The sequence below is a fragment of the Onychostruthus taczanowskii genome, unplaced genomic scaffold, assembly GCF_017590055.1.
Source record: "Onychostruthus taczanowskii isolate IOZ18803 unplaced genomic scaffold, ASM1759005v1 scaffold18, whole genome shotgun sequence".
NCBI classification, from domain to species: domain Eukaryota; kingdom Metazoa; phylum Chordata; class Aves; order Passeriformes; family Passeridae; genus Onychostruthus; species Onychostruthus taczanowskii.
The window spans coordinates 12,897,839-12,923,939 of NW_024499017.1; the positions used below are offsets into that span (position 1 = coordinate 12,897,839).

General features: G+C 62.9%; 1 protein-coding gene across 9 annotated transcripts; it reads right to left on the reverse strand.

Annotated features, from left to right (window-relative positions):
• Window positions 1-355: 355 nt before the first annotated feature.
• CBFA2T3 (CBFA2/RUNX1 partner transcriptional co-repressor 3) lies at window positions 356-25,574 on the reverse strand. 9 transcript variants are annotated; one of them, XM_041400468.1, is made up of 12 exons: window positions 25,082-25,572; window positions 8,404-8,544; window positions 6,927-7,004; window positions 5,534-5,775; window positions 5,106-5,195; window positions 3,545-3,726; window positions 3,181-3,437; window positions 2,990-3,075; window positions 2,526-2,724; window positions 2,312-2,380; window positions 1,959-2,146; window positions 356-1,419 (listed from the first exon to the last, which is right to left on the reverse strand). In XM_041400468.1, exons 2-12 carry the CDS (start codon window positions 8,516-8,518, stop codon window positions 1,144-1,146), a joined length of 1,782 nt encoding a protein of 593 aa, XP_041256402.1. In that variant the 5' UTR covers window positions 8,519-8,544; window positions 25,082-25,572; the 3' UTR covers window positions 356-1,143. The 9 variants fall into 9 exon arrangements, with proteins under 9 accessions (XP_041256402.1, XP_041256398.1, XP_041256407.1 ...); XM_041400464.1 differs by having other exon boundaries at window positions 1,959-2,149; window positions 25,082-25,570; XM_041400473.1 differs by lacking the exon at window positions 25,082-25,572 and adding an exon at window positions 17,397-17,538 and having other exon boundaries at window positions 1,959-2,149.
• Window positions 25,575-26,101: the final 527 nt, after the last annotated feature.

Sequence of the window (26,101 nt, forward strand, 5' to 3'; positions counted from 1 at the left end):
TGTCCTTGGCCAGGAAGGCCGCAGCGTTCCTTTTCCTTTCCTTTTCCTTTTCCTCTTAAAAATCCTTGTGAAACAAATCCAGCGCGGGGTGTGGGAGCAGCCTGGCAGTGAAGGGATGGGGGGGTCCCCCGACGGCTTCGGGGAGGGAGAAACCCAAAATCTGTCTTTTCATTTCCTTTTTTTTTTAATTCTTTTTTTTTATTATTCACTTTTTTTTTTTTTTAAATCTCCTTTTTGTTCTCCTTTTCCAGGGTGGTGGCGGGCAGAGGTAGAGATGTGCCAGCTCCGGCTGCGGTTCTCAGCCCCATCTCCCCCTCCCACGCCTTGGGGGTTGGGGTTTTAGTAAAAAAACACCTTTTTTTTTTTTTTTTTCTTTATTTTAATAGAAATTCTTTAAAGCCCCAGGGGCATGTCCATCCATCCTTGTGGGGAGGGGAAGGAAGCGACAACAGAACGAAACGAACTTTGGCAGTGGAGAGACGTTTGGATCTTCCTTGGTTTTGGATTTCCTTTGGAGCAGAGGTGAGTCTGGTCTGTTCTTGGCTAGCTAGCAAGGTAGTTACAGGTGAGCGTCCGTCACGCGTCGTCTGGTTTTTGGATTTTTCCTTTTTTTTTTTTTCTTTTTTTTTTCTTTTTTACAATTTCTTACTTAAAGCCAAAGAGTCCGACGTTTTCTTTTTTATTTTCTTTATTTTTTTTACAAAAAAAAAAAAAAGGTAAAAAGAAAAAAAAATAGGAAGAGAGAGATGAAGAAAGGAAAGTTCTTTCCTCCTCCAAGTGAGCCCCTCGGCGGCGCTGATGGGGGATGGGATCGGGCTGGTCTCTCCCCACAGCACTGCACGGTGATGCTGGAGCCAAATCCCTCATCCAGAGAGCAAAAAGAAAAAATAAAAACAGCCAAAAAACCCAAAAAATCCCAAACCGCAATCCCCCAACCGACAGAAAACCAACCGAAAAAAGCCGAAACAAAGACTGAAGAAAGAACAGAGACCGGTATTTGCCTTAACTCCACTTAAAGCCCAGCTTGAGGATCCGTGAGGATTAGTTGTGAGAGCTAGAGAGGTCGTTTCGGAGGTCACACGAGTCAGGTAGCTGAGGAAATTGCACGGGGTGCAGTCCGTGGCTCCGGCAGCCCCGGGGCGGTCAGCGGGACGCGCTGTCCAGCGGCGCCGGCGTGGCCGGAGTGCCGGCGCGGGACGCGGCCACCGAGCCCGCCTCGCTGGGGCTGCTGGCCATGGCGGGCACCCCGTCGGGCTGGCCCGGCCCGGGGGCGGCGGGGCCCGGCAGCCCCTGCAGAGTCTGCCCGCAGACGTGGTGGTGCTTCTCCCAATCCTTGTGCTGGCAGAAGGAGCCGCAGTAGCGCGCGGTGTTGCAGCCGCTGCACGTCTCGCTCGCCTTCCGCCCGCAGTTCCAGCAGCTCTGCGGGGATGGGAACACGGCCTCAGCTCTGGAGCGTGCGCCCCAGCATGGGCTGTGCACCCTCACCTGGGACTGGGCACTCCATCATCCCAGAGTGGGCACATCCATCCCAGAGTGGGCACATCCATCCCAGACTGTGTACATCCTTCCCAGAGTGTGCACATCCATCCCAGTCTCTGCACATCCATGCCAGACTGTGTATTTCCATATCAAACCAAGCACACCAATTCTGGACCATGCTCCCCTATCCTGAACCAGGTCCCCCTTATCCCAGACCATACAACCCTACCCTGGACCATGCACAACACCCCAGACCATGCACATCATCCTAGACTGCACCCACATCCAGGACCATGCACCCCATCGTTGCCCACACCCTGCATCCCCATCTCAGTGCAGGAATTCCCCTCTCCTCCCATCCCTCGGTGCTGACGCACGCTCCCATTCCCACCCTCGCATGCAGACGCTGCGACCTCGATGGCAAGAGGAGCAGGTCCCACGCACCAGCACCGCCACCAAGCCGTCCCCAGGGTCCCCACCTCGCTCGAGTCCTCCTGCTGATTGATGACGGTGAGGGCATCCTCGGACGCCTGGCGCTTGGCCTCGGCCAGGGCCCGCTCCATCTTGGCGCGCTCCGTCGTGATCAGCTCGTGGGCTTTCCGCTCGGCGTCCGACACGGCCTTCTGCAGCTCGGACATGGCCTGGCGCTTCACCTCGTTCACGGCTTCTTCTGGAAGGCAGCAGCCGAGCGTGGCCGCGGTGTGCCACTGCCCCAGCACCCCCCCTTCCCGTAAAACCACCCCAAATTCCTCTCGCGCCGCAGGAGGGGAGCTGGGGCAGAGCCCCTGCTGGCTCAGCGCCCTGCCGGGGCTGGCGCCCACCCCGCACTCACCAGCCTTCCTCCAGATCTCCTCGGGCATGTACCCGGAGAGCGGCCGCGGCGCGAAGTCCCGGTGAGCGTCTGCCAGGGAGAGAGGGGACACCCTCAGGAGATGCCATCCCCTTGGAACGCCCCTGCCGGCAGCGCCAGACCCCCGGGAGAACGGCGCGGGCACCCGGAGCGGGCGCAGCCCCCGCACGCAGCCCGCGGCCCCGGGGGTCAGTACCTAACTGGGGAGCCTCGGCGGCGGCGGAGGAGGAGTTGTGGGGGCGTGCGGAGGGGGGGCTGCCTTTCTTCATGTCCTCGGCATCGCTGTAGCGCCGGATCCAGTGGTTGAGCTCCTCGCGATCGGCCTCCTGGCACCGCCGCAGCACCGTCAGCGACCGCCGCGTCTTCTCCACCATGTCCATGATGCAGTTCAGCAGCTGCGGGGGCGACAGCAGGCATGGGGAGGGGGCTCTGCCGCAGGCAGCCGGGGGACTGCGGAGCCTGGCACTGGGCAGGGGGATTTGGGCTGTGCCAGGCTGTGCCAGCTCCGGGGTGCTGTGCTGGGTGGGGAAGCAGAGGATGCTCCGGGGAAAAGCCCGGTGAGGGATTGAGGGCAGAGTGGAAGGACACACACACAGACGGGGCAGGGATTGAGGGCAGAGTGGAAGGACACACACACAGACGGGGCAGGGACACACGTACGTTGTTGAGGTGTTTCCACTCCTCCGCCCACTCCCGGTCCGTGAGCCGGTGGTCGATCACCTCCTCCTGCCGCGTCCCATGCACGGCTGCAAGGCAAGAGCAGAGCAGGGTCAGCCCCCCGCAGGACCCCTCTCCCCTTCAGGGGGCTCCCAGCCCCGTTCCCCCCGTGGCGTGGGGACAGCAGGGCTCACCAGCGGGCCGCTGGCGCTCGCGGAGCTCCCGGGGGTCGGGATGCCGGTAGCTGTCCCGGTAGTGGTGTGCCATGGCCATATCCTCCAGGCGGTAGTGCTGGGGCAGGGGGGGGCCGGCGGGGGGGTGTCCCAGCCCGTTCGGGGGGTGGCTCAGCCCGTTGCTGGGGCTGTAGCGCTGCGCTGGGCTCATGGTGCACGGCCGCTTGCTGAGGTGCTCGGGGTGCAGGGGGTCTCGGTCCAAACCGTTCTCTTTGGTCCTGGCCGGAGGAGAGGAGGTTGATCCCCACTGAGCCCCCCCGGAACAGCCTCCCCTTTTCAGGGACGTGTCCCTGAAGGATCCCACACGTCCCTCCCCGGCTGGCACCTGTCTGGCGTCCTCCTCTTGCCGCTCTCGCCCACCTCCAGGAGCAGCTCGGAGGAGTCGATGGGAGAGGAGGCGTTGGCGTCCAGCAGCAGCTGCTCGTGCTGGGCCAGGTACTGGGCCGGGGTCTGCTTGGCCATGCGGGCGCAGTGCAGCAGCTCCCGCTGCAGCAGCGGCAGGTTGGCCTGCGGGGAGGGGGTGACAGTCCAGTCCACGGCCCTGCAGCCCCCCGGAGCAGCCTGGCTGTGCCCCCAGCTCGCCACGGGCAGGGGGTGCGAGGGGGCGCCTTCCCTTTGGGGTCCTGCTCCCTTTCCCCAGGGGACAGCCTTGGGATGCCAGCAGCGTGCCCAGGGCTTTTGAGGGACATGTGTGGCATCCCACGGGTTCAGACACAGCTTCAGCAGAGCCCTCCTGCATCCAGCAGAGGCTGCAGAGCATCATCCCTGGGCTAGGTCGGCCACCTCGGCCACCCTGTCCCCAGGACTGCTCCCTGGGGACTGCACCTGTGGGACCCCCACCGCTGTGGCACCCACAGCTGTAAGGATCAGCTGTGAACTCCCCTCTCACCCACCCACCGTGTCCCCCCACGGCGCTGCAGCCCCAGGAGCAGCAGGAATTAAGCAGCAGAACCCCCTTTTGCCCGGCGCTCTGGCTGCCAGCCCTGGATTTTGCCTCAGGCAGCTGAGCCGCAGCCAAATCCCATCTGTGGGACAAGTTAGAGCCCAAAATGCAGTTGTGGTGAGCAGGGCCAGACCCTCCCTCCCCTTCCCTTCCCTGGCCAGGGGGGAGCAATCCCACAAAAACAGCAAGTCCCCAGTCTGGGAAGCACGCCGAGCCCGGCTGGTTGCAGTTAGGATAATGAGAAACATCTGGGCCGGGTGGTGGGAACAGCTGGGAGCGGGGTGCCAGGGCGGCCGGCGCGGCCGCTGCACTCTTGGCACCGGGACAGCGGGGATGGATCCCAGCCTGCCTGGAGCCGCGGGGCCACCAGTGCCTGCCGGGCCTGCCCGTTCACCTTTCCCTGCTCCCATGGAGCCCAAAATCCCTGCAAACTGCACAGGAGGGGAGGGGGCTCTGCTGTCCCCCTCCAGCTCAGCCTGGAGCAAACCACTCCAGCAGATTCCTGTGATGAGCACGGACCTCCACTCACAGACCCCTGCTCCGGGGGGGCTGCCATGCAGAGGTGGAAAAGGGGCTATTTTTGCACTTTTTAATTATCCCTTTGCTAACAATGGACAGGGGACACCGGGCTCAAACATCTGCTGGCAGTGCTCATCCTGCCAGGCGTGCCAGCACCGGGCAAATCCCTCCAGAGTGGGGTGACACTGCAGAGTCAGCACGAAATTAAAAGGCAAAAAAAAGGGGGAATTTTTAATGAATTGCAAATGGCAACCAGCTGGGCTGACCCCTTGCTTTATTGCAACCAGCCCTGGCCCTGCATGACTCCACACGTGTGGGGGCACACGGGCAGACCCACAGGCAGCTGCCAGCCCCAAAGCCACCCCCAAATCCCCTGTGCTGAAATGCTGCCTTGAATCCCACCCTGCCCAGGCTGGAGACCCACCTTGAGGAAGGGGATGACGAAGGGTCGCAGTGGGAAGTTGGTGGCCTCTTGGAGCTTGGCGTGAAACTCCTCAATGGTGAGGGTGGAGTTCTGTGGGGACAGCCTGGGCTCAGCACCCCTGGCACAGCTCCCTGCACCCCTGGGAGACACCTGGCTGTTCCTCCCCCATTCCTGCTCCTCTGCCAGGCTCACAGGGAAACCACACTCAAGGGAAAACCACGCCCAAGGCTTCACTGGCGATGCCAGCAGCCAGGACCAACCCTGCACTGGCTGTGCAGATCCCAGGATACGCTGGAAAAACAACCCCCTTTCCTCCAGGATTTAGATCCATCTAGGCCACTCTTTCCCTTTTAGCAGCATCTCCATCCCCTAAAGAAAGCACAGGATCCTCGGATGCGGGGTCCCCGTGGCTGAGCCCACGGACGTACCACGAGCCCCAGGACGAGGGTGCGCACCCGCTCCCCGATCTCGGGGGAGATGTCGTTCCCAAACTGCTGCAGGGTGGTGAGGAAGCGCTTGAGCTTGGAGAGCTGGCGGGCGCCGCAGGCCGGAGGGAGCTGGTGGGTGGACAGGGAGGCGCTGGAGGAGGTGGCTGGCCCGTTGCTGAACCCGTTGGGGGTGGACGGAGCCCCATTGATGGCAGTTGGCGAGTGGCTGCTCCCGTTCATCACTGGGGAGACAGAGAACGGGAGGTCAGAGCGGGTGGCTGTGCCCTGGCTGGGATGGCAGGACCAGTGTGTCCTGGTGGGTAATGTGGGGCTGGCTCTCCCTGGAAGGCTTCAGGATGCTGGTGAATCCCTGGGGCTGCATCCTGGACTGGTCCCGGTGCTGTGGGGGCTGTGGGGAAGGAAGGGATGCAGAGCATCCCCCAGCACAGTGAGGGCCTGATCCAGCTCCTCAACAGCCAAGGCAGCCAAGGGAAGGGACTCCATCCTGCCCTTGGGGAGCTGCTCAGCACTGCCAGAGAGAGCCTGTGAGCCACTTCCCACGGAGCCCAGCCTGGCCTGCAGAACACTGCCACCTCTGTCCCCTGTGCCCGCTCAGCAGGGACAGGAGCTGCCTGAACACCGCACACCAGCAGACCCAGGGGGGATATTTTGGGGTACCAACCGTCAGAGTGGCAGGCCCCTCTCTCCTGCACCAGCCTCACGTGAGCACAGGGACCTTTTCCCGGCTAACACAGGTGACAACACATGTCACCCCAGTCCTGATGGCCCGGATGACAACACACATCACCCACGTCCCGACATCATGGGTGACAACATGTCTCACCCGTGTCCCAACGGCGCAGGTGACAACAAGTGTCACCCGTGTCCCGACGGCGCGGGTGACAACATGCATGCACCCATGTCCCAGCCAGCACGGGTGACAAGACGTGTCACTCATGTCCTGACGGCACGAGTGACAACACGCATCACCCGTGTCCCACTGGTGCGAGTGACAACACGTGCCACCCACGTCCCAGCCAGCACGGGTGACAAGACGCGTCACCCGCGTCCCGACGGCGCGTGGCCCGTGTCCCCCGGGACCGCACTGACCTGGGGGTGCCAGCCCTGCCTGCTCGGGGGGTCCCGCTCGCTCTCCGGCCGGGCAGCGCCCGCTGCCCGCTGAAGAGGTGCCAAAAATAACCCGGCGGCCACAAGTGCTTTTATTCCCGCGACAGGTGCGCTCCTAAGTTGGACACCGCACGTGTCCCTGGGCCGGGATGGGGCTGGGGTTCCCGTCCCCCGTGACCCGGGCGAGGGGCTGGCGGCGGGGAGCGCCCCGGGGCTGCGGCTGCGCTCGGCTCTCTCATGAGAGCGGGCGTTTCATTTTACTTACAAAGACAGACCATCGACCATTTCAAGCAACCATGAAAACGGCCGCGAGGCAGAAACGTCGGAGGGCCAGCGTCTCGATCTGCAAGCAAAATAAAACACGCTATGATGAGAGAGCAGAGGGGGCAGCTCTCGGCCCGGGGCCCTGCAGGGGACGCTCCTCACCGTGGGCACGCGGGCCATGGGCAAAGCCGGGTCCCTGCGTCCCACCGCAGCCGCAGGGAGGGTTCAGGGGACGGATGCTCGCTGCCTGGTAAAGTCCTGACAGTTTAGGGACCAAATGAGGTCCCCCGAAGCCAAGAACAACCGAAATGCTGTGGTGTCCGTGCCAAGCTGCCCCAAGCCCCCAGCCTTGTGTCTCAAGCCCTGCTCCACGCTGAGCTGGGATGGAGAGGCTGCCTGCAACCCCTGGCCCTGCATCCCGAATCCTGCTCCGTGCTGAGCTGTGGCAGAAGGGCTGCCTGCACCCCCAGCCCCGTGTCCTGAACCCCTCTCTTTGCTGAGCACTGGTGCAGAGGCTACCTGCACCCTGCTCCCTCATCCCAGGCCCAGCCACACCTGGGCTGCCCCATCAGCACAGGGCTGGGATTGACACCCAAACCCCCTCCAAGCACGGCCGAGCACGAGCTGACTTCTAGAGAGTCTGTCCAGAAGCGCTGCTGGGGGGCTGCAGTGTCAGGGCATGGATCTCGGGGGTTGTTTTGGGTTTTTTCTTCCCCACTGGGGTTTTTCTGAGCAAGAAACAGCTATGAGCAGAACCTTGCACATGTGTGTGCCCAGGAAAAGTCTCAGCAGAACTGGAGCAGCTGCTGGCAGTGGCCACTGCCACTCCTTGCCAGGGGGCCAGCCTTGTCCCCAGCCTGTCTGGACCCTGCACTGCACGTCCCTTGTCCATCCACGTGCCAGGACAGTGACACCAGCACAGTGACAGGTCCCTGGTGCAAACCCTGCAAGTGTGCAATGAGATCAGGTGCCTCTGGTGCCACCACCGCGTTGGGTGGCTGTCCCCAATCCAACGACAGAGACTGAAACTCCCACCTGGAGTCCCCTGATGCCACCACGCCATAGCCTGAGCAGGACAAGGAGGTCCCAGCCACTGTGGCTGGCCGTGACACTGCCCTGCCACCACTGGGTGCCACATGCAGAGGGAGACAGAAGTGTCCCCACATGGGACCCTCCACGGGGCCATCTCCGCTGCACAGGAACTCCCCCAACGCCCTCCACCCTCCAACCACGCGCTGCCCTGTGCCAGCACTCGGTGACCGGCTGGCAGGACGTCCCTGTCCCCAGTGCCCTCCCAAGGGCACTGCTGGCCACGGGCAGTGCCACTGCAGGAACACGCTCCAGCTTGGCACCGTGCACCCAAGCCGAGCCCGCAGCCCGAGGCCAGGCACCGTCACCCGTGTCACCGCCGGCCCCGCGTGCCACGCGCGAGGCGGAGCTGGGGACACATCTGGGCGGCCCGTGCCCGGGGTACTCACTGGTGCTGGGCGTGAAGGAGGGGTGGCGCGAGGCTCCCTGCGCGGCGGGCGGCGGGGGCATGCCGGGCGGCGTGGAGCGGGCCTGCGTCTTCACGTCGGCCGGCGAGTCGGGCATGGCGGCGGCCGCGGTCTCCGCGTTATCTGCGGGAAGAGGGCACGGCGTGGTGAGAGGGCTGTGCCAGGCAGGGCCGTGATTCCCTGGCAAACAGGGGTCAGGGGAAGAGGGGACGCTTGGGGACCTCAGGCCGGCCCGGGCATCGCCGGTGCCGCTGGAGAACTCGGGTGACGGGGACAGCGCCCGGCGTCCTGTGTGCCACAGGGTGGTGGGGAGGGCGATGGCCCTGCTGTTCATCTGCACAGAGGTGGGGACAGTGCCCCGTGTGGGGACACAGTGCTGGCACCGCTCTGCCCCTGCAGTGCCAGCGCTGCCCCAGCCTGTGTCACATCACTGCCGTCACAGCACAGCACCCTCCTGACACATCCTGGGAATTCCTGCTGCCTGCCAGCATCGCCCAGGGCTGCCACAGCCCCTGGCAGACACCGTGGGATCATTGCAGCCAGTGTTTAGTGGCAGTGACAACAGCAGGACCCACACCCAGCAGTGACTGTCCTGCCCAGACCCGAGTGGCCCTGCAGGGCAGGTCCTGCAGTCCAGGGATCGTGGAGCTCCGGCCATCACCATCACCCCAGCGAGCCTCCCTCCCGGCTCCCTGTGCTCCCAACCCCAAATAACTCCCAGCAGTGCATTCCTGCACCATCCCCTGCAGACACAGGCCCCACGGCTGCCACGCTGGCCTGACGGGTGGCCACAAGTGCTGGCAGCTGTGGGGATCTGTCACCGTGCCCGCGCTGCCGCCGGCTCCGGCCAAAGATGGAAGCGGCCATGGGGTCCCCCTGTGCCCGGCATGCCCGGCACGGTCCCCACCCAGCCTGGCTGACAATCACTAATCCAATATTCATCCTGAATCCAGGGCAGCTGTGGGGACATTAATTGAACCTGGCCACAGCACACTGGCAGGGCTAAGTAAAAGCACGGCCTGATCCCCATGGAGATGCTGTCGGGGTTCTGCCACAGGTGGTGGCACACGGAGCACCAGGAGATGGTGGCAGGAGCCAAAATCTCAGCTGGTCACCCACAGGATCCTTCTGGAAGGCTCCAGCACCGTGGCTATCCCTCTCTGTCCACAGCACACTGGAATGCTGCAGTTCCCCATTCCTTGCTCCCTTGTTCCTGCCCAGCCACAGGAGAAACCCCAAGAACACACAGCTTCCCTCCCCCCAAAACCTCAGCTTCCTTACAGGGCCTGCCAGAAGAAATGGTTTGTTTTGAAAAACTTTTATTTCCCTTTTCATGGAAATGTCCATCTCTGGGCAAAACTTGTCCAGCTTTCCTGGCTTCCCCCATCACTCAGTGGAGCAGGATCCTGCTCTGACAGCAGAGGATGAGCCCTGAGTGTGCACAGGGTGTGACCCTGTGAGGGGTCACAGCTGCAGCACCTGGATCCCACACGATCCTTGCCTGCATCCCTGGCAGCATCCCTGTCCTTGTCACACCCCTGGCAGCATCCCTGTCCCTGTCACACCCCTGGCAGCATCCCTGTTCCTGTCACACCCCTGGCAGCATCCTTGCCTGCCTCCATGGAGTGGTCCCTGCCTGCATCCCCATCCCAGCCCCGGTCCCCCTCGCTGCCCTGACGCCGTGCACATTCCCACACCAAGGAGAAAACATGGATACATTCATCCTGGCACTGACATGGCTTTTCCACAGCTTCCCATCAGCAGGAAAGTTTCCATCAAGCTGAGCAAGCACTCAGGGAAATGGGGCCTGGTTCTGGTTTTTTTTGTGTTTTCTTTTTTGCCTTTAAGTTTTAAATTCTCCCCGAGGTGTTTGCAGTCCAAACACAGCCAGGCAGGCACAGGAATGGTCCCAAATCCAATGGGATACAGAGCTTGGAATGCCCAGAGGACCCAACCATAGCTGTGCCACCAACCCAGGTCCTCTGCAGGATGGGATGAGCTCCAAGAGAGCAAAGGAGGTTTTGGGGAGCAAAGAGCAGCCTCCCCTCAGCACCTTCAAACAGCGATTCCCCAGCACAACTCCAACTCCACTGGAATTATTTTTCCCTCTATTTTTTTCTCTCTTTGGGGTAATTTGTCCCAGCCGCTCGGGGCCGTGTCTGTTTTCCTCCATCTGGTTTCCATTAGGCCTGTGCAGCCCAGATGAATAAGTAATAATATAAAAATAAAAGGATTAGTATTTTCTCCTGGGCTGGCGGGAGCGGCTGCTCCCCACCCTGCCCCCCGGGGCCAGCGGATGCCGGACCCCCGCACACCCCGCTGTGACCCCGAGCCCCCCATTTGTCACACCGCGGGGTTTAACCCCCAGGGCAGGGTCCCTGCCGGGTGGCACTGGCACACGGCCAAGCGTTCCAGCGGGCACAGGGCAGCCTGGAGCCGGAGGGACAGGAGCAGCGCCGGAGGGAAGGGGCTGGCAGCCCTCCCGGCCCGGCTCTGCTGTTTCCCACAGCCCCCGGGAGCCCATCCAGCCACCAGGAGCCCGGGGTTCTGCCTCCTCCCCGGGAAACAAGTGGGATGTGCCAGCTGCGGGACGAGTACGGCTGCTCTGCCCTCCTTTCCCAGGGATGGGATGGAGCAGGCACGGAGCTGCCCTGGATGCGGCCACTGGAAAGCTCCGGCTCCCTGCAGGCAAAGCTTCCCGGGTGAAGAAGGGGTTAAAGGGAATTCAGCGCCCAGCATCCTTCATGCTCTCCAAATGGCCACAAATGAAATCCAGATGCTGGAGGCGACGTCTCCCCAAGCCAGGCTGCCTCCGAAACAAAGGCAGGGAAGCATTCCTGCTCCTCAGCTGCCGCAGCCAGCGGGGCCAAGAACAACTCCCCGATAAGATGGCAGGGCCGGAGCTGTCCCAGCTGGAGCAGGTTTGGAAGCGTGCAGTGCCTGAGGCCGGGCAGCAGCGCCAGCCACGTGCACCAGCCCGGCAGAGCTGGTGGGACCTCACGGCACCATCAGCTCCCTCCTCCCTGCACCCATCCTGATCCCTCTTTGGGATCAGCTCCCTCCTCCCTGCACCCATCCTGACCCCTCTTTGGGATCAGCTCCCTCCTCCCTGCACCCATCCTGACCCCTCTTTGGGATCAGCTCCCTCCTCCCTACACCCATCCTAACCCCTCTTTGGGATCAGCTCCCTCCACCCTGCACCCATCCTCATCACTCTTTGGGATCAGCTCCCTCCTCCCTACACCCATCCTGACCCCTCTTTGGGATCAGCTCCCTTCTCCCTGCAGCCATCCTGACCCCTCTTTGGGATCAGCTCCCTCCTCCCTGCACCCATCCTGATCCCCTCCCTGGGGCCATGGTGACAGAGGTGACAAAGGTGACACAGGCAGCTTGGAGTTCATCCCCAGTTGCACTTGGAGCAGGAAAAGGCAGAAGTGCAGCTGAGGGATGCTGACAGAAGGTGGGTTTAGGTTGGATATTGGGAAGGAATTGTACCCTGTGAGGCAGGCCCTGGATCCCTGGCAGTGCCCAAGGCCAGGCTGGGCAGGGCTGGGAGCAGCCTGGGATGGTGGAAGGTGTCTCTGACATGGCAGGGCAGTGAGATAAGCTTTAAGGCCCCTCTCAATCCAAACCATTCCATGATGATGCTGGAGTGATGCTGCCCACTCACCACTGGGGTGTCCCAGGGGCTCATTTTGGGGACCCAGCTCAGCAGGCAGCAATCCACACCCAGCACTCATCAGCACAAATGAAGCCCTTCAGAAGTAAATCCAATTAATCAAACTGCACAATCTGTAGAGGAACCCAGATCCAGCCAGCTCCAGTCCCGGGGAACCCCTGCTTCTCATCCCCACGAGCATCCTGAACCAGCTCCTGTGCCACAGCCTAGCTGGGACAGCTCCCACCGGCACAATTCCAGGGAAAAGCAGATTTCCCCAGCTCAGGTACATCCCAACTGGCTTTGCTTTCCGAGCACCCCGCAGTGCCAGCGCTGCTGGCAGATGCCCCACGGGCATCACTCAGCTCCGGGCCATCACCTCCCAGCAGGTCCCAAGTCCCTCGGTGCCCTTCCACCTCCCGCGCTGTGGCAGTGACAGCACAGCTCCACACGGGACAGCAGCACCGCAGCCAGGCTCTTCCCGCACCCCAAAATCCCCGTTTTCAAGCCCAAACCAGCTGGCTCGGTGCCACCAAGGCAGTGCCAGCAGCTCCCGCTCGCCCCGAGCTGGCGTGGCCGGGGCTGGGGGATGGGGATGGGTTTGATTTTTTTCCTCGAAACAACAACAAAAAAGCCAAAAAAAAAAAAAAAAATAGGTGCCCTCTCTGTTTTACAAGCCTTCATTTGCTATTGTTTATGTAAACAGGTAAATTGTTTCGTATCTCAATTAAAAACATCTGCCACATAAATGAATACCAATTAACTCATCCTGTTTTTAATTACTCTGTTAATTACACACAGGCAGCAAAAAGGATGGCAGGGGAATAGGGAAAGCATGCTTACACCCCCCCTTCCCACCTTGCTCTTGGCAAGGATCCGAAATGTGCCCAGATAATGATGGATTAAGGTGAAAACCGTGGCTCGTGGCCAGCTCCGGCGTGGCGGCTCCCTCCCGGGGCTCCTCGCACGGGGATTTCCCGGGACCCTCTGGAGAGGTTTTGGAAAGCCCAAGGCCAGCCCCGCTGGCACTCCCGGTGCCAGCCCCGCGCTCCTTCTCCGAACGGGAGACGCCGAGAGGAGCGGGGAGGCAGCGTCCCCGCGGTCCCGGCGCATCCTCGTGCTGCCCCCGGGAGCCCTCCTGGCACCCAGGGGTGGCCCCGGGGCGGCACGGGGTGGGTGCCATCCCTGGCGAGGGGCCCCGGGCGCCGCCGGCCCCCCCACCCCGGGCTGCGGGCAGCTTTCCAAGCGAGCAGATGGGGCAGGGAGCGGCGGCAGGAGGAGGAGGAGAGCAGAAAAGGCTATTTTCTCACGCTACATATTTTACAAGTCGAACATTTTGTGCATTTCAGCCCTGCCTGTAAAAGCGTCTCGGCCTCAGCCCCGGGACTCGACGGCGGAGCCTGTGAGTCAACAGCGGCTGGCGACGACGTGGCTGCTGGAGGAGGGGTCCCACACACACAGGGGCAGTTTGGGGGGTCCCCCTGACCTATCGGCCAGCAGCACCCAGCCAGGGCACAGTACCCGCCGCAGCGTCGTGCCCGCTGCCACCGTCGGATCCATCCCACCTGGGTGGCACGGCGAGGTGGGCACACACACACACACCCTGCTGCTCCCCAGCTGCCTTACACTCCTGGAAATTAAATACCCTGGCTAAACACCAGGAGTAAACAGTGCCGCGAGCAGCCCGGAACACCTGGAGAGGAGCAGGGCTGGGGCTGACCCTGCCGGAGCTGCCCCCAGCCAGCAAACACCCACCCAGGCTGCAGCATCCCCCGGAGCGCTGCCCAAGGGGCGCCCCAAACCCGGCCCCGTGCCCCGAGCGGGGATTTCTGCGGCCGGCTGCAGGGGATGCTCATGCCCAAAGGCGGCCCCGAGGGCTGGAGCGGGGACAGGCGGCACACGCAGGGGGTTCCTGGAGGCAGAGAGTGGCCGGAGAAGGGAAAGCTGCCCCTCCACGCCGCGGGGAGCTCTCTGCAGCGTGGGAACGCCGAGGCGCCGGCGGCTCCCCGGGGAGCCCGGGGCAGAGCTGCCCCGCAGGCGCCACGCTGGTACCGGCTCCCGGGGCTGCCGGATCCTCCCGGCTGCTGCCTCGCCGGTTCTTTGTCTATTTTTGAACCACGGGCTCCATTTCAAGGCGATTTTGCCCATGTGAAATCGAATCAAAGAGCACAGGGGGGGAAAAAAAAAATATTAATGAGAGTTTTGCAAAATAAACAGGAAATCCCTTGGATGTTTTCGGGAACCAGCGGTCGGCATCTTGCGAAGGAAAGCTGGGGGTTTGTCAAGGTGGGGTTCCCCCTGGGGAGCCTGAGCACAGTGGGAGGGACGGCAGAAAACAGCTTCAGGAAATGTAAAAATAACCCCAAACCGGGCAATGGCACTAAGGCCAGGGCACCCGGGCACGGGGTGCCCTCTGTGCCACCAGCCTTTTCTTGCCTCTGGCGGGCAAGGATTGATCCCAGCTCGGGGACTCCCCGTCCTGCTGGGCAGCTAAATCCATCTCCCACGTGAGACCCAGCTTGGAAAGCACAGGGCAGGCTGCAGCACCGACCTGCGGCACCGACCGCATCCCCGGCCCCGGAGCAGCGATTAAGCGCAGCTTAACCCCTGGGCTGTCCCTGGTCCCTCCCAGCCCCGATCTGCCCCAAACCTTGTGCTCGCTGTGCCCCTGCTGCTCTGGCTGGGGGCTGAAGAGGCTCAGTGCTGGTGTGGGGGGATGTGTGTGTCCCCCCCAGGAGGGACCCAGCTCCTGCCCCACTGCCAGCACTCCCTGGCAGCCCTGCACTTCCTGGTTGACTCGCTGCCAGCCCACTGACTCGGGCTGAGAGGTGAAATAACAGGTATTTATGGGATGCCTCCCTCTCCGGGGGTCCCACAGCACGCAGACATCTTCCCGAGGTGGCTGCAGGACAGGGGACCGTGCACAGCCACGGGCAGAGCCGAAATGCCCCCAGGCTTGAGCAGGGATTTACGGCAGCGAGCGGAGCCAGAGCCCATCTCCAGGAGCCCCAACGCCGGGATCCTGCCCGGGGCTTTCCAGGCATGCCAACATCCATGGCTCCGAAGCAAAATTCCAGGAACGTGGGCAGAGACCTGCCAGCCCCAGGTACCCCGTGGGACCTGCCAGAGCCCCCTCCTGCCTGCAGCAGCCCAGCCCTGAAGGGCGGCTGAGCACCAGAATATTTTTCTGTCCTGAAGCCTGGAAGTTCCCGATGTAAGAGGCAAATCCTGCACCCACATGAGGCCTCCCCACTGCCCAAAGCCGGCACCCACCCCACGGCAGCACCCAGAGCCACGGGAGAACATCCTCACCCCTGCTGCGTCCTGGCTTTCCCCCCCTGCAAACCAACATCTGCACTCACGTTTGCCAAACAAAACACACCCAGCATCTGCCTGCTCCCGGGTAACACCTTACCTGCCAGCACGGGAGGCAGCCGGCAGGGAAAACCCCCTTGGCACAGCCAAGTCCACCTTCACTCGCCTCCCCAAGCACGGAATCTCTCCCTGGGTGGAAGCTCCCAGCACGGGGACCTGCCTCACAAACCTCCGCGGATCCAAGAGCCCACCCCAGGCGGCAGCTCAGCTCCAAGGGGCTCCTCACCCGAGGACCGTGGCTGTCAGCATCCTCCCGGGCTGCTGCTCCGTGTTTGCCGCGGGATTTCGGGCTGGCTCCCCCATTTCTCCATGCCCTGTGCCACGGCAGAGCTCACCCCGCCGCGGTGCCGAGCAGACGGATGTTTTGCAGAGTGTCTTCAAGTCGCTCGACAAAGGAGCAGGGAATGAATATTCCTTTTAATTAAAGGCAGAAAAATCTCTTTGTTCCTGAACAGAGAGAAAACAACAGAGGGAAGAGCTCAAAAGCTCTTCCTAAGCTGGAGACGAGACCATCGCTTGGAATCAAAGACACTGTCAATGCACACGTGACCTCGAATTAAAAAAAAAACAAAATGAAACGCAGCAGCGGCAGCGGCTCCTCTCCGACAGCGAAGGAAAGTTGCAAAGTTTTTCTTGGCTAATAGATGGAAAAAAAAGAATTCCAAGAAAAGGTGTGTTTAACTAGAGAAACGCTCTGCGGTATCCGAAGGCACCATCCAGCGGCGAGGGAATGACGGGAAGAGCGGGTTGTGCTCGGCTCGGTATCGCGGAGGAGCCGCGGAGAAGCGCGGGGCCAGCCTCGCTCCATCGCTCCGCCGGCAGCATTCCTTTGGCAAAGCCGGGCTGCCCAGCTCAGCGCAATTCCAAAGGGAAAGCAAGAGCAGGCGGTGATGAATGGCAGCGCTGGAGACTCCCGAGCCAGCCTTCCTTCCCAAATCCGCATCCAAACAAACATCCCCCGGCGCACGCCAGGATCCTGCGAGCGTTCCCAGCACAGCCCCGTGTCCCCAGCACGGACCCGTGTCCTCACACCAAAACACAGAACGGAGGGGCTGGAACTTCCCAGAGCAGCCCCGGGATTCCTCCCGCAAACTCTCCCGAGCGGGTCCGCTCCTCCTCGCCCCCCAGCACGGCTCCAGCTCCAAGCGCACAGCAGCCGGAGAGCGACGCGAGCCGGCGGGCAGAGCGGAGGGATGCGGGGATGACAAAGAGTTGGACTGCCGGGCACGAGTCGGGAGCCGCAACCGGGGTGGGGGGTCTGCCGGGGGGGTGGGCACAAACTCGCGTGGGTTCCCGGGGACGCTGTGCCGCCCCACGGCCCCCCGGCGCCCGGGAAACGGCGGCGGGGGACACGGAGAGGAGAGCAGGGGTCTGCACCCCGCCGCCCCCGCGGTGCGCGGCTCCGGGGCTGCCCCCGCCGCGGAGCCGCTCCGAGCGCTGCGCCCTCGCCCCGGCTGTGCCCCGCTCGCCCCGGCTGTGCCCCCGCTCGCCCCAGCTGTGCCCCCGCTCGCCCTGCCCCGCTCCGCCGCCGTGGCGGGCACCGCGCTGGCTCGGGCACACGGAGCATCCCCGTCCCCTGCGCACCGGGAGCATCCCCCGGACACCGGGACCGTTCCCCGGGCACCAGGAGCCTCCCCCGCTCCTTCGCGCCGGGAGCACCCCCCCGAGCATCAGGAGCATTCCCAGCCCCTTTTCCATGGGAGCCTCCCCGGGCACCGGGAGCTTCCGATTCCCCGACGCACCGGGAGCATCCTCCGAACACCGGTAGTACCCACAGCCCCTCTGCCCGACGAGCCTCCCCGGGCACCGGGAGCCTCCGATTCCCCCGTGCACCGCGAGCATCCCCCGAACACCGGGAGAATTCCAAGCCCCGCTTTCACGGGAGCCTCCGCGGGCACCGGCAGCCTCCCCGTCCCCGTCCCGGTTGGCGGACGGCACTCACCGTCCTGAGGTGTGGCGGAGGCGTGAGGTAAGTCCCAAGGCAGGGGCCGGCGGGGCCGGCAGGAGCGGGCAGAGCCGGCAGCGGCCCCCGGCGGCGGCGGCCCCGGTCCGNTGCCCGCCGCCGCTCGCCGCGCCCGGGGCCGCCGCTCGCCGCCAGCTCCGGGGCTCGGGGCGCTTCCCCTCCCCCCGGGGGGGGGGGCACCGGAGAAGCGGGGGAGGGCGCAGAAGCCGCGGTAAATCCGCGGGGCCGCTTCACCCCCTGTGGGAATGGGAATGGGGATGGGAATGGGAACGGGAACGGCAACGGGAATGGGAATGGCAACCGGAATGGGAACAGGAATAGGCGGCATCGGGAGGGGAACGGGATGGGATAGACCAGGACAGGGAATGGGAATGGGAATAGGAATGGGTGGCATCAGGACGGGAACGGGATGGGATGGACGGGGACAGGGACAAGGAATGGGCAGCATCGGGAGGGGAACGGGATGGGAGGGACGGGGATACGGGGCTGAGCGGCACCAGGGATTCTGCACGGAACCGAGGGGCTGCTCGGCACCGGGGGACTGAGTGGGACACACGGGCGGTGTGGGAGGGACATGGGGCTGCCCAGGGCTGCAGGGCTGCGTGGGACCCGGTGACACAGTGGGGACTGGAAGGCCGTACACGGCGGCTTGGAGGCTGCAGGGATTTGGGTTTGCAAAAACGTCAGAGTTGGGGATGCTAAAGATCGGGGTGGCAAAGCTGAGAGGGGGGTCCTGGGGGGCAGAGTAACACGTTTTGGGAAGATGGAGGGACTGCAAGGGAACGGCCCAGGACTTGCAGGGGCCATGGGAAGAGCCGAGGGGGTGGAGCAGGGGTTCTGCAACTGCAAAGGGCTGGGGGGCTGCGGGGGGATGGAGCTGTGCTTGCTCAGCTTCCCTCTCCAGGGTAAAAGGGCTGGGGTTGCACTGGAGCAAGCACAAGACCACAGGCACAGCCCTCAGAGTCCCACATCCCATCCCAGCCTGGCCTTGGAGTTCCCCCCACCCTGCTGGGCCTCGGTGGGGCTCCAAGGGCAGCTGGGTGCTGGGAATGCCGGTGGGACCCTCCCCGACAGCGGTGCGGGGCAGCAGGGCACATCTGGCTGCCTGGCACACCCTTCCCGCGTGCCCCGTGCCCGCTGGGGGACAGCATTCAAATTTTCCCTCCCCGAATCCTACTACAACCTGCACCGGGAACACAATCCCTGTGAATTTCCCTGCGAGCCCAGCCCTGCCTCTGTGTGTAATTACTGTGCCTGGCAGCTGCTTCCCTCTGCGACTGCCCTGTGCCGGTGCATTACTCATCCTCCCAGGGATTGGGAGAGAGGCAGCTCTGCCGGGAGGAGTCACCCGGAGCAGCGCGGCTGCTGCACAGCCGGGGTTGGGTGGCACACAGCAGCTGCGTGGCCACCGGACAGCCAGAGAGTGGCCCTGAGGCACAGGCACTGTGTGGGCACTGGGAGGGCACTGCACGGCCCTGGCACGGCCACTGCACGAGTGCTGCGTGGCCAGTAAATGGTCTTTGCATGGCCAGTAAAGGGTCATTGCATGGCCTCTGTGTGAGCACTGCATGGCCAGTGAAGGGTCATTGCATGGCCAGTAAAGGGTCATTGCATGGTCTCTGTGTGATCATTGCATGGCCAGTAAATGGTCATTGGATGGCCAGTAAAGGGTCATTGCATGGCTTCTGTGTGGCCAGTAAAGGATCATTGCATGGCCAGTAAAGGGTCATTGCATGGCCAATAAATGGTCATTGCATGGCCAGTAAAGGGTCCTTGCATGGCTTCTGTGTGGCCAGTAAATGGTCATTGCATGGCCTCTGTGTGATCATTGCATGGCCAGTAAGTGGTCATTCGATGGCCAGTAAATGGTCATTGCATGGCCAGAAAATGGTCTTTGCATGGCCTCTGTGTGACCACTGCATAGCCAGTAAAGGGTCATTGCATGGCTTCTGTGTGGCCAGTAAATGGTCATTGCATGGCCTCTGTGTGATCATTGCATGGCCAGTAAATGGTCATTGCATGGCCAGTAAAGGGTCATTGGATGTCCAGTAAAGGGTCATTGCATGGCCAGTAAAGGGTAATTGCATGGCCAATAAATGGTCATTGCATGGCCAGTAAATGGTCTTTGCATGGCCTCTGTGTGACCACTGCATGGCCAGTAAATGCCAACCACAAGGCCACTGAGTGACCCTTCTATAGGTAGTAAAAGATCACCTCAAGGCCACTGAGTGACTAAGGCCACGAAATGGCCATCACTTGGCCACTCTGGGGCCACCACGGTGTCCCCAAATGACCACTGCATGGTCACTGCACAGCCCAGCTCGCTCCACTGATGGGGTCACAGCAGGAACCCCAGCAGAACCCCGGCCCAGCCCCTCCAGCCTCAGCTCCAGTTTGTCATCCCTTGCTCCCAGGGGGCTCCCAGGGGGCTCCCAGGGGTCTGTGGTTCTCCTCCTGGCACAGGAGCACGCAGGGAATCCCTGGAACACAGCACAAACCCTCCTGTGAGTGCCCACCTGGTGCCATGCCATGAGCCCGGCCGTCACCAACCGTGTCCCCTCTGACCTGCCAGCCCGCTGCCACCAGCACGTCACAGGGACCTACCGGGAACTGCCACCACCTCTCCTTAATTTGGGGTGCAGCTGAAGGACGCCATCAAACACCCCCTGCCCTGTCACCTGCTGCCCCCGGAGCCGCTCAAGCGCTGTGGGGACGGGCAGGTGGCACTGTCACCCCCAGGACAGCAGGGGGACAGAGCCACCACATCCCCCCCCCGCCCCAGAGTGGCGTTTGGGTGGCAGGGGCTGCTGCGTTCCTATTCCACTCACGCAGCCTGTAATTTTGGTCTATTGAAGTCATAATTCACTCCTGTGAAAATAAACATTTGTGTTAGCTCGCTTTATTCGGCGGGGTTCGGCTGAATGTTAAATTCCCCGCCGGCGGCTCTGCACGTGGCCCGGGGTGCTGGGACAAAGCCGGGCCACCCGTGGCCATGGCCGTGGCCACCTCCTCGCAGGCTTTGGGCGAGTCCTCACCCTCCTTTGTGCCCTGTCCCTGGGATCTCCTGGATCCCGAAGGAAACGGGAAAGGAGAGCCGCTTTGTACTAATCCGGGGATAATGAGGAAGATAAAGGTAATTTTTAGACAATATTTGGAGTCCAGCACCTACTCAGACCCTTCCCTACCCATCCTGTCACTGGGTTTGTGCCCTTGTGCTGTTTTGTGGATGCTCCCACCGCACCAGCGACGCTCCATCACCCACCCCGTGCCGTCGCCGGGCAGGAGGGCGCCTGGGCCCCCCACCCCGGCTGTCCCCAGGGCTGTCCCCAGGGCTGTCCCCAGGTCTCTCCTGCAGCGAGCGAGGGGCTGGTGCTTCCCTCGGCATTTGCATCTTCCCAGCCTTTATCTTCCTGCCGGTCTCTGTATTGCTGCAATTACAGACACTTTAAAACACAATGATCTGGCTGTTAGCGTGATGGATGACAGAACCTTTCTGTCTGGTTTAAATCATTGCTGAGAGTGAGCAAACTTCCCCCGGTTAACCCTTTCCTGCCCCAAAGCCGCTCCCAGCCCGGAGCTGCTGTGAGCTCCATGGCCACCCATCCACCACACTCCTGTGTCCCATGGGTGGGATAAAAGGAGGTCTGGCATTCCTACGGGAAACATTCCCGCATCCCTCATCTCCCTGGGGTCTGTGCTGCTGGGGCTCCCCGGGTGCCTGGGGACAGGCGATGGGAGCAGCCCCTCCCGGCAGGGCCGGTGGCCCCGCTGCGCTGGGAAATGAACGGCTGGAGCGGAGATAAGCGCCTGCCGGAGCCCGATAGCCGGCGGGATCCATCCCAGCCCCGGGCTGGCAATCCTTCCCCCGGCAAATCTGGAACCGGGGCAGGATGGGGCCCCGGAGCGTTCCCACCCGTGGGAGAAGGTGGAAACTCCTCTCCTGACTCGGTGCTGGTCACGCTGGCGCTGATTGATGGCGTGGGGAGCCCGGGGGGGTGAGCCACACACATTGTGGTGATCCATGCTCCCTTTGCTGTGGGGAGGTGGCATCTCCCCCTGCCGAGCATCCTGCCCAGTGCCCATCCATGCCTGCCCACCCCTCAGGTGTCCCAGCACCTCGGGAGGGTGTCACCATCACCCATCAGCTCTGCTGGGTCGTGTCCTCCATCCCTGCTGGGCGTGCACATGGAGAGGCTGCATGGAGTGGTCTGGAGGGTGCCAAGGACCTGTCCCAGGGCAAGGGACACCCCGAGGCACAGCCTGGGGGGGAAGGGGAGCTCTGAGGCCTTGGCGTGGTGTGTGCCAAGAGATAAAGTGCTCGCTGAGGGCAGATGAAGGCAGCTGGTACCAAAACCTCCCAGGAAATGGTCACCACCATGTGCCATCCCTATCTGCCCCTGCACATGACCCCTGCCCGCTATCGGGGCCGCACACGAGGGCAGGGGCAGCGCGGTGGGTGCTGGGCTCACGGTGCCACCAGGGCACCCTGAGATGCCCCCTCTTGCCTGTGCAGCCACCACGGCGATGGGGACGCTTTTCACACCTTGTGGGTGCCCAGCCATGGGTGCTGACCAGTGCTGTCCCCATGCACTCCCCTTCTCCCGGTTCTCCCCGAGCTCCGGCTCAGCCCCCAGTGCTAGTGATTGCTATTCCGCCTGCATCCCCTCCTCACAAGCCTCAGGCCTTCTAAAACAGCCCACGGTGCTGGTTAACCACTCCTTGCCCCTCGCCAGGCTGGTGGCCCAGCCCTGTCCCTCCGGTGCCGTGCCGGGGGCTGCCCCCGCCCGCTCCCACGGGGCTGACGGTGTCTGCAGGCACCGAGGGCACCGAGCCGTGCCCTGCTCAGCCCTGCCGTGCCACAGCCTTCCTGTGTCACCCCCAGCGTCTGTCTGTCCGCCTGGGTTTCTCAGTCTCTCTCCGTTCCCTCTCGGGGAGCAGAGCATCCCTGGGTACCCCTCTGAGTCCCCCCAGATGTGGCACTGCCAGCGGTGCCCTACAAGCAGAGCTCGGTGACAGCGTGTGGCCGAGTGCCCACAAGCTGCAGTGCTGCAAAGCCCTGCACGGCTGTGGGGTCTGCAACCCCCCTTTGCTTGGGGCAGCCCTGCAGGGACAGGGAGCTGCTGGCCTGGGAAGGGTCGGTGTGACCGTGGATGATCCCATCGCCCTGGCTGTGGTGGCTCAAATCTCAGTGCCCAAATCTCAGTGCCCAAATCTCAGTGCCCAAATCCATCCCTGTGCCAGCACCGAGCACCCGGGGCCAGGCTGCAGCCCCCGGCGCTCTTCCCTTGGCATTTGGCTTGCAGCAGGAGCGCTGGCGCTGGGTTTTCCTGCACGTTAATCCATCGGGGAATGCAGCAGGGAGATAAGGGGCTGGTGGGGAGCCAGCGGCCGGGGAAGACGCTCTCCTGCCCGCCGGCTATCGCCCGCCGCAGCTGCATCCGCCCGGGGACATCTGCTCGGCAGGAAGTGCCGTGCGCCAGCCTTTCCCAGGAAAGGGGCTTCCTTTGTGCCTGGCTTCCCTCCGTGACCACTCCTGGGGGTCCCCAGGCTTGGGCTCACCCAGCCTGCAGCCACCGGGCTGCAAGGAGCAGCCCCACCGGCCTCTGAAGCTGATCCAGTGGCTTTGTGGCTTTCCCACAACTTCCACATAGAAAAGGAAAAAAGTGCATCTTCCATGAAAAGAAAAAAAAAATTAAAATCCTGTTTTCCTTGCTAACAGATTCGTTCCTGCTTTGTGGCATGCAAAGGGAAACCACCCCCTACTGCTTATCATCCCCCTCACCCTGTGCTGCTGGCTCCGGAAAATCACCAGCTTGCCTTAAAAAATGGGAGACTTTAGGATACAGCACCGCTCCTCTGGGTGCTTCCAGGTTTTGGGGCTGCCAGGGGCCAAGTTTCCAGCTTTTCTTTGCCATGGAGAGCCTGGGAAGTGTTTTAATTACAAAGCAAAGGTGACCACGTGCTGTCCTGACTCCAGGAGCTGGTGTTTTGGGGTGCATGGAGCACCCAGTGGCAAATCCTGCCAGCCTCATCCTTGGCCAGCAGGAATTCACTGGGAGATATTGAACAAAATCCCCTGAGCTGCCCTTGGGTTCACAACAGATTCACAGTCCCCTTCTCCCACCCTAACCTTGGGGACCAGCTCCTTCCTGGCCCTCCCCATCCCACAGGCTGCACTGCCTGCATCGTTCCCAATAACGACGGGAATTTAATTAGCAGGCATTGCACTTCCAGCACCTCGCATCCCTGCAAAAATCAATGGCAGCTAGCAGGAGGCGGTGTGAGCCTGCCTTCGCTCCGGCACACAGCTCGGATGGACATCCAAGCCCTGGGGCTGCTTTCAGAACCTTCCAGGGCCAGCCTGGGGCTCTGGCTGTGTGGAGGCCAGTGCTGATCTGTGCTGTGCCAGGCCACGGCACGGGGAGCCACGGGTGAGCTCTGCATTTGTTACGAGGTGCAGATGCGCCGCGGCACAGAGGACGTTGCGGCTGTCTCTGGCCACCTGCATCGTTTCCAAGTTCCCAGGCTAAAAGCAGGGCTTGTTATCAAGAGCAAAAAATGTGCCACCTCTGTTGTATTTCATTTCCCTTTCTCCACCTCTTCCCTGCTCGCTGTGCATCAGAGATAACAGCTCTCGGTGCCGAAGCTGGAGAGCGGGGCCGGCAACGGCCTCGCCAGCCCTATCGCTGCCTCGCCGGCCGCAAGGAAATCAGGAAGTTTGCAGAGATATTTGGCCAACAAAATAAACATTTCTCCTGCCAAAAGCCTAACGGGCAGCCCGGCGAGCCCGCAGCAATCTGCACGGCTCCCTGGCTGCAGCCTTCCTGAGCCGAGCCCCGCGCCTCATCCCGGCGCCTTATCGGAGCGTGGCCCCGCCTGCCATGTGCCAGCTCCGGGCACCGGGACCCCAGCACGGCTCCCCCGCCCTTGGTGGACCGGCACAGCAGGTGCAGCACCCGGGGTGCACCCAAACCCTGCCCTTGTGCTGTCCCAGCTGTGCCCCTGAGCCGCGGGCAGGTGCCAGGGGTGGGCAGGGGGCTGCGGTGCCGGGGCAGCGGGGTGGGGAGTGAGGGGAAGCGAGGCACGGGGCCAGCATTGTTCACACCGGTGACTCAGCCAGCTCTGCTTTCCTGCCCGTGCTGGGCACAGGCCCAGCAGAGCCCCCGAGCCCCCCAGAGCTGCCGCAGCCCCTTGGCCTCGGTGCCTGGGGATGCTGCAGCACAGGGATGTGGGATGCTCCATCCCCACGGATCCTCTGCACTGCAAACCATCAGCAGCGGCACCTGGAGAGCCCGTGGGGTGGGATGTGAGCTGCTGATCCCAGAACGAGCCCAGACACCCAGCAAACACAGCGTTGAAATGCTGGAAATAAAACATCCTCGGGGCTGGTCACTCGTTATGGAAAGGTTTAATCACAGAGCAGGCTCCGAATGGGTCCCCGTGACAGCGAGCCCATGGAGCCCCATGGTGCCTTGGCCACGTCCCAGCTCCCCAGTCCCACTGGCTGGTCCCCAAGAAGATGCACCGCCTGGTGCCAGCCACGTGCCACCCTCGGGGAGCACCTGCCAGCCCAAAGCTGCATTTGGCACCGGGGTAAGTCACCCGTGCCACGGCACATGGCGCTGCCACGGCCACCGCCACCTTGCCCCGCCGCCGCCTCTCACCTCGGCTGGTCCCGCGCGGTGCCCTGGCCCACGAGGGGTCCGTGTCTGCTCCGAGGAGTCCCGAGGTGACGGTGGCAGCACCCCAAGCCCGCGAGCCCCGCCGAGGCCGGTGCCGCCAGCCCTGTCCCGCGGGCGGGCGGGAGCTGTGCTGGGGCCGGGGATGCCGAGCTCCGCAGGGGCGCGGGGTGTCCTGCCCGCTCGGCGCCTGCCCGGCCGCCGGGGCCGCTCATGTGACGGCCGGGGCCGCGGTGGCAGCGGAGCCGTGTCCCATGGCGAGGGGAAGGTGAACAGCTGCCGGGCAGTGATAATGCGGCGGGTGGGGGTGGCCGGGCAGCTGCGCCCGTGTCCTTCCCCAACAGGAACCATCTGTGACCAAGCCCAGCTCTGCCTTCCCTATCAGCCATTCCGGTCTGACTTTCCAACAACTTCCCCTTCGCGCCGGCCTCACTTCCTCACTGCGAGGGGCTGGATCAGCTTGGCACGGCAGGACTGGCACGGCAGGACGGGCATGGCAGGACTGGCACGGCAGGATTGGCATGGCAGGACGGGCATGGCAGGACGGGCATGGCAGGACTGGCACGGCAGGACCGGCATGGCAGGACCAGCATGGCACAGCACAGCATGGCACGGCTGTCCTGGTGCACCTTGGCACAGACGGCCCCGTGCACAGGGGCACGGCACAACCAGCACGGCACGGCATGGCACGGCTGTCCATTTGCAGCCTGGCACAAACTCGGGGCTCACCCCCCCTTGCTGCAGCCCCTTTGCCTGGGGTCATCCCTGGGATAAGGTTTTTCCACGGATGCTGCTGCTGCTGCTGCTGCCCTGATCTGCAGCTGCAGCATCGCCCCGACCTTCTCAGCACTTGGGGTGACCCCCCTGTGCAGCCCAGCCCTGCACCCCCGGCCAGGCCCCTCAGCGCCGGCGTCTGGGCTCCCCAAGAGCTGTCAGCCAGAGAGAAACAACTTGTTAGAAACCCGAAAGGCGGCTCTGGGCTGCAGGTGGGAGGGAGGAAACGTG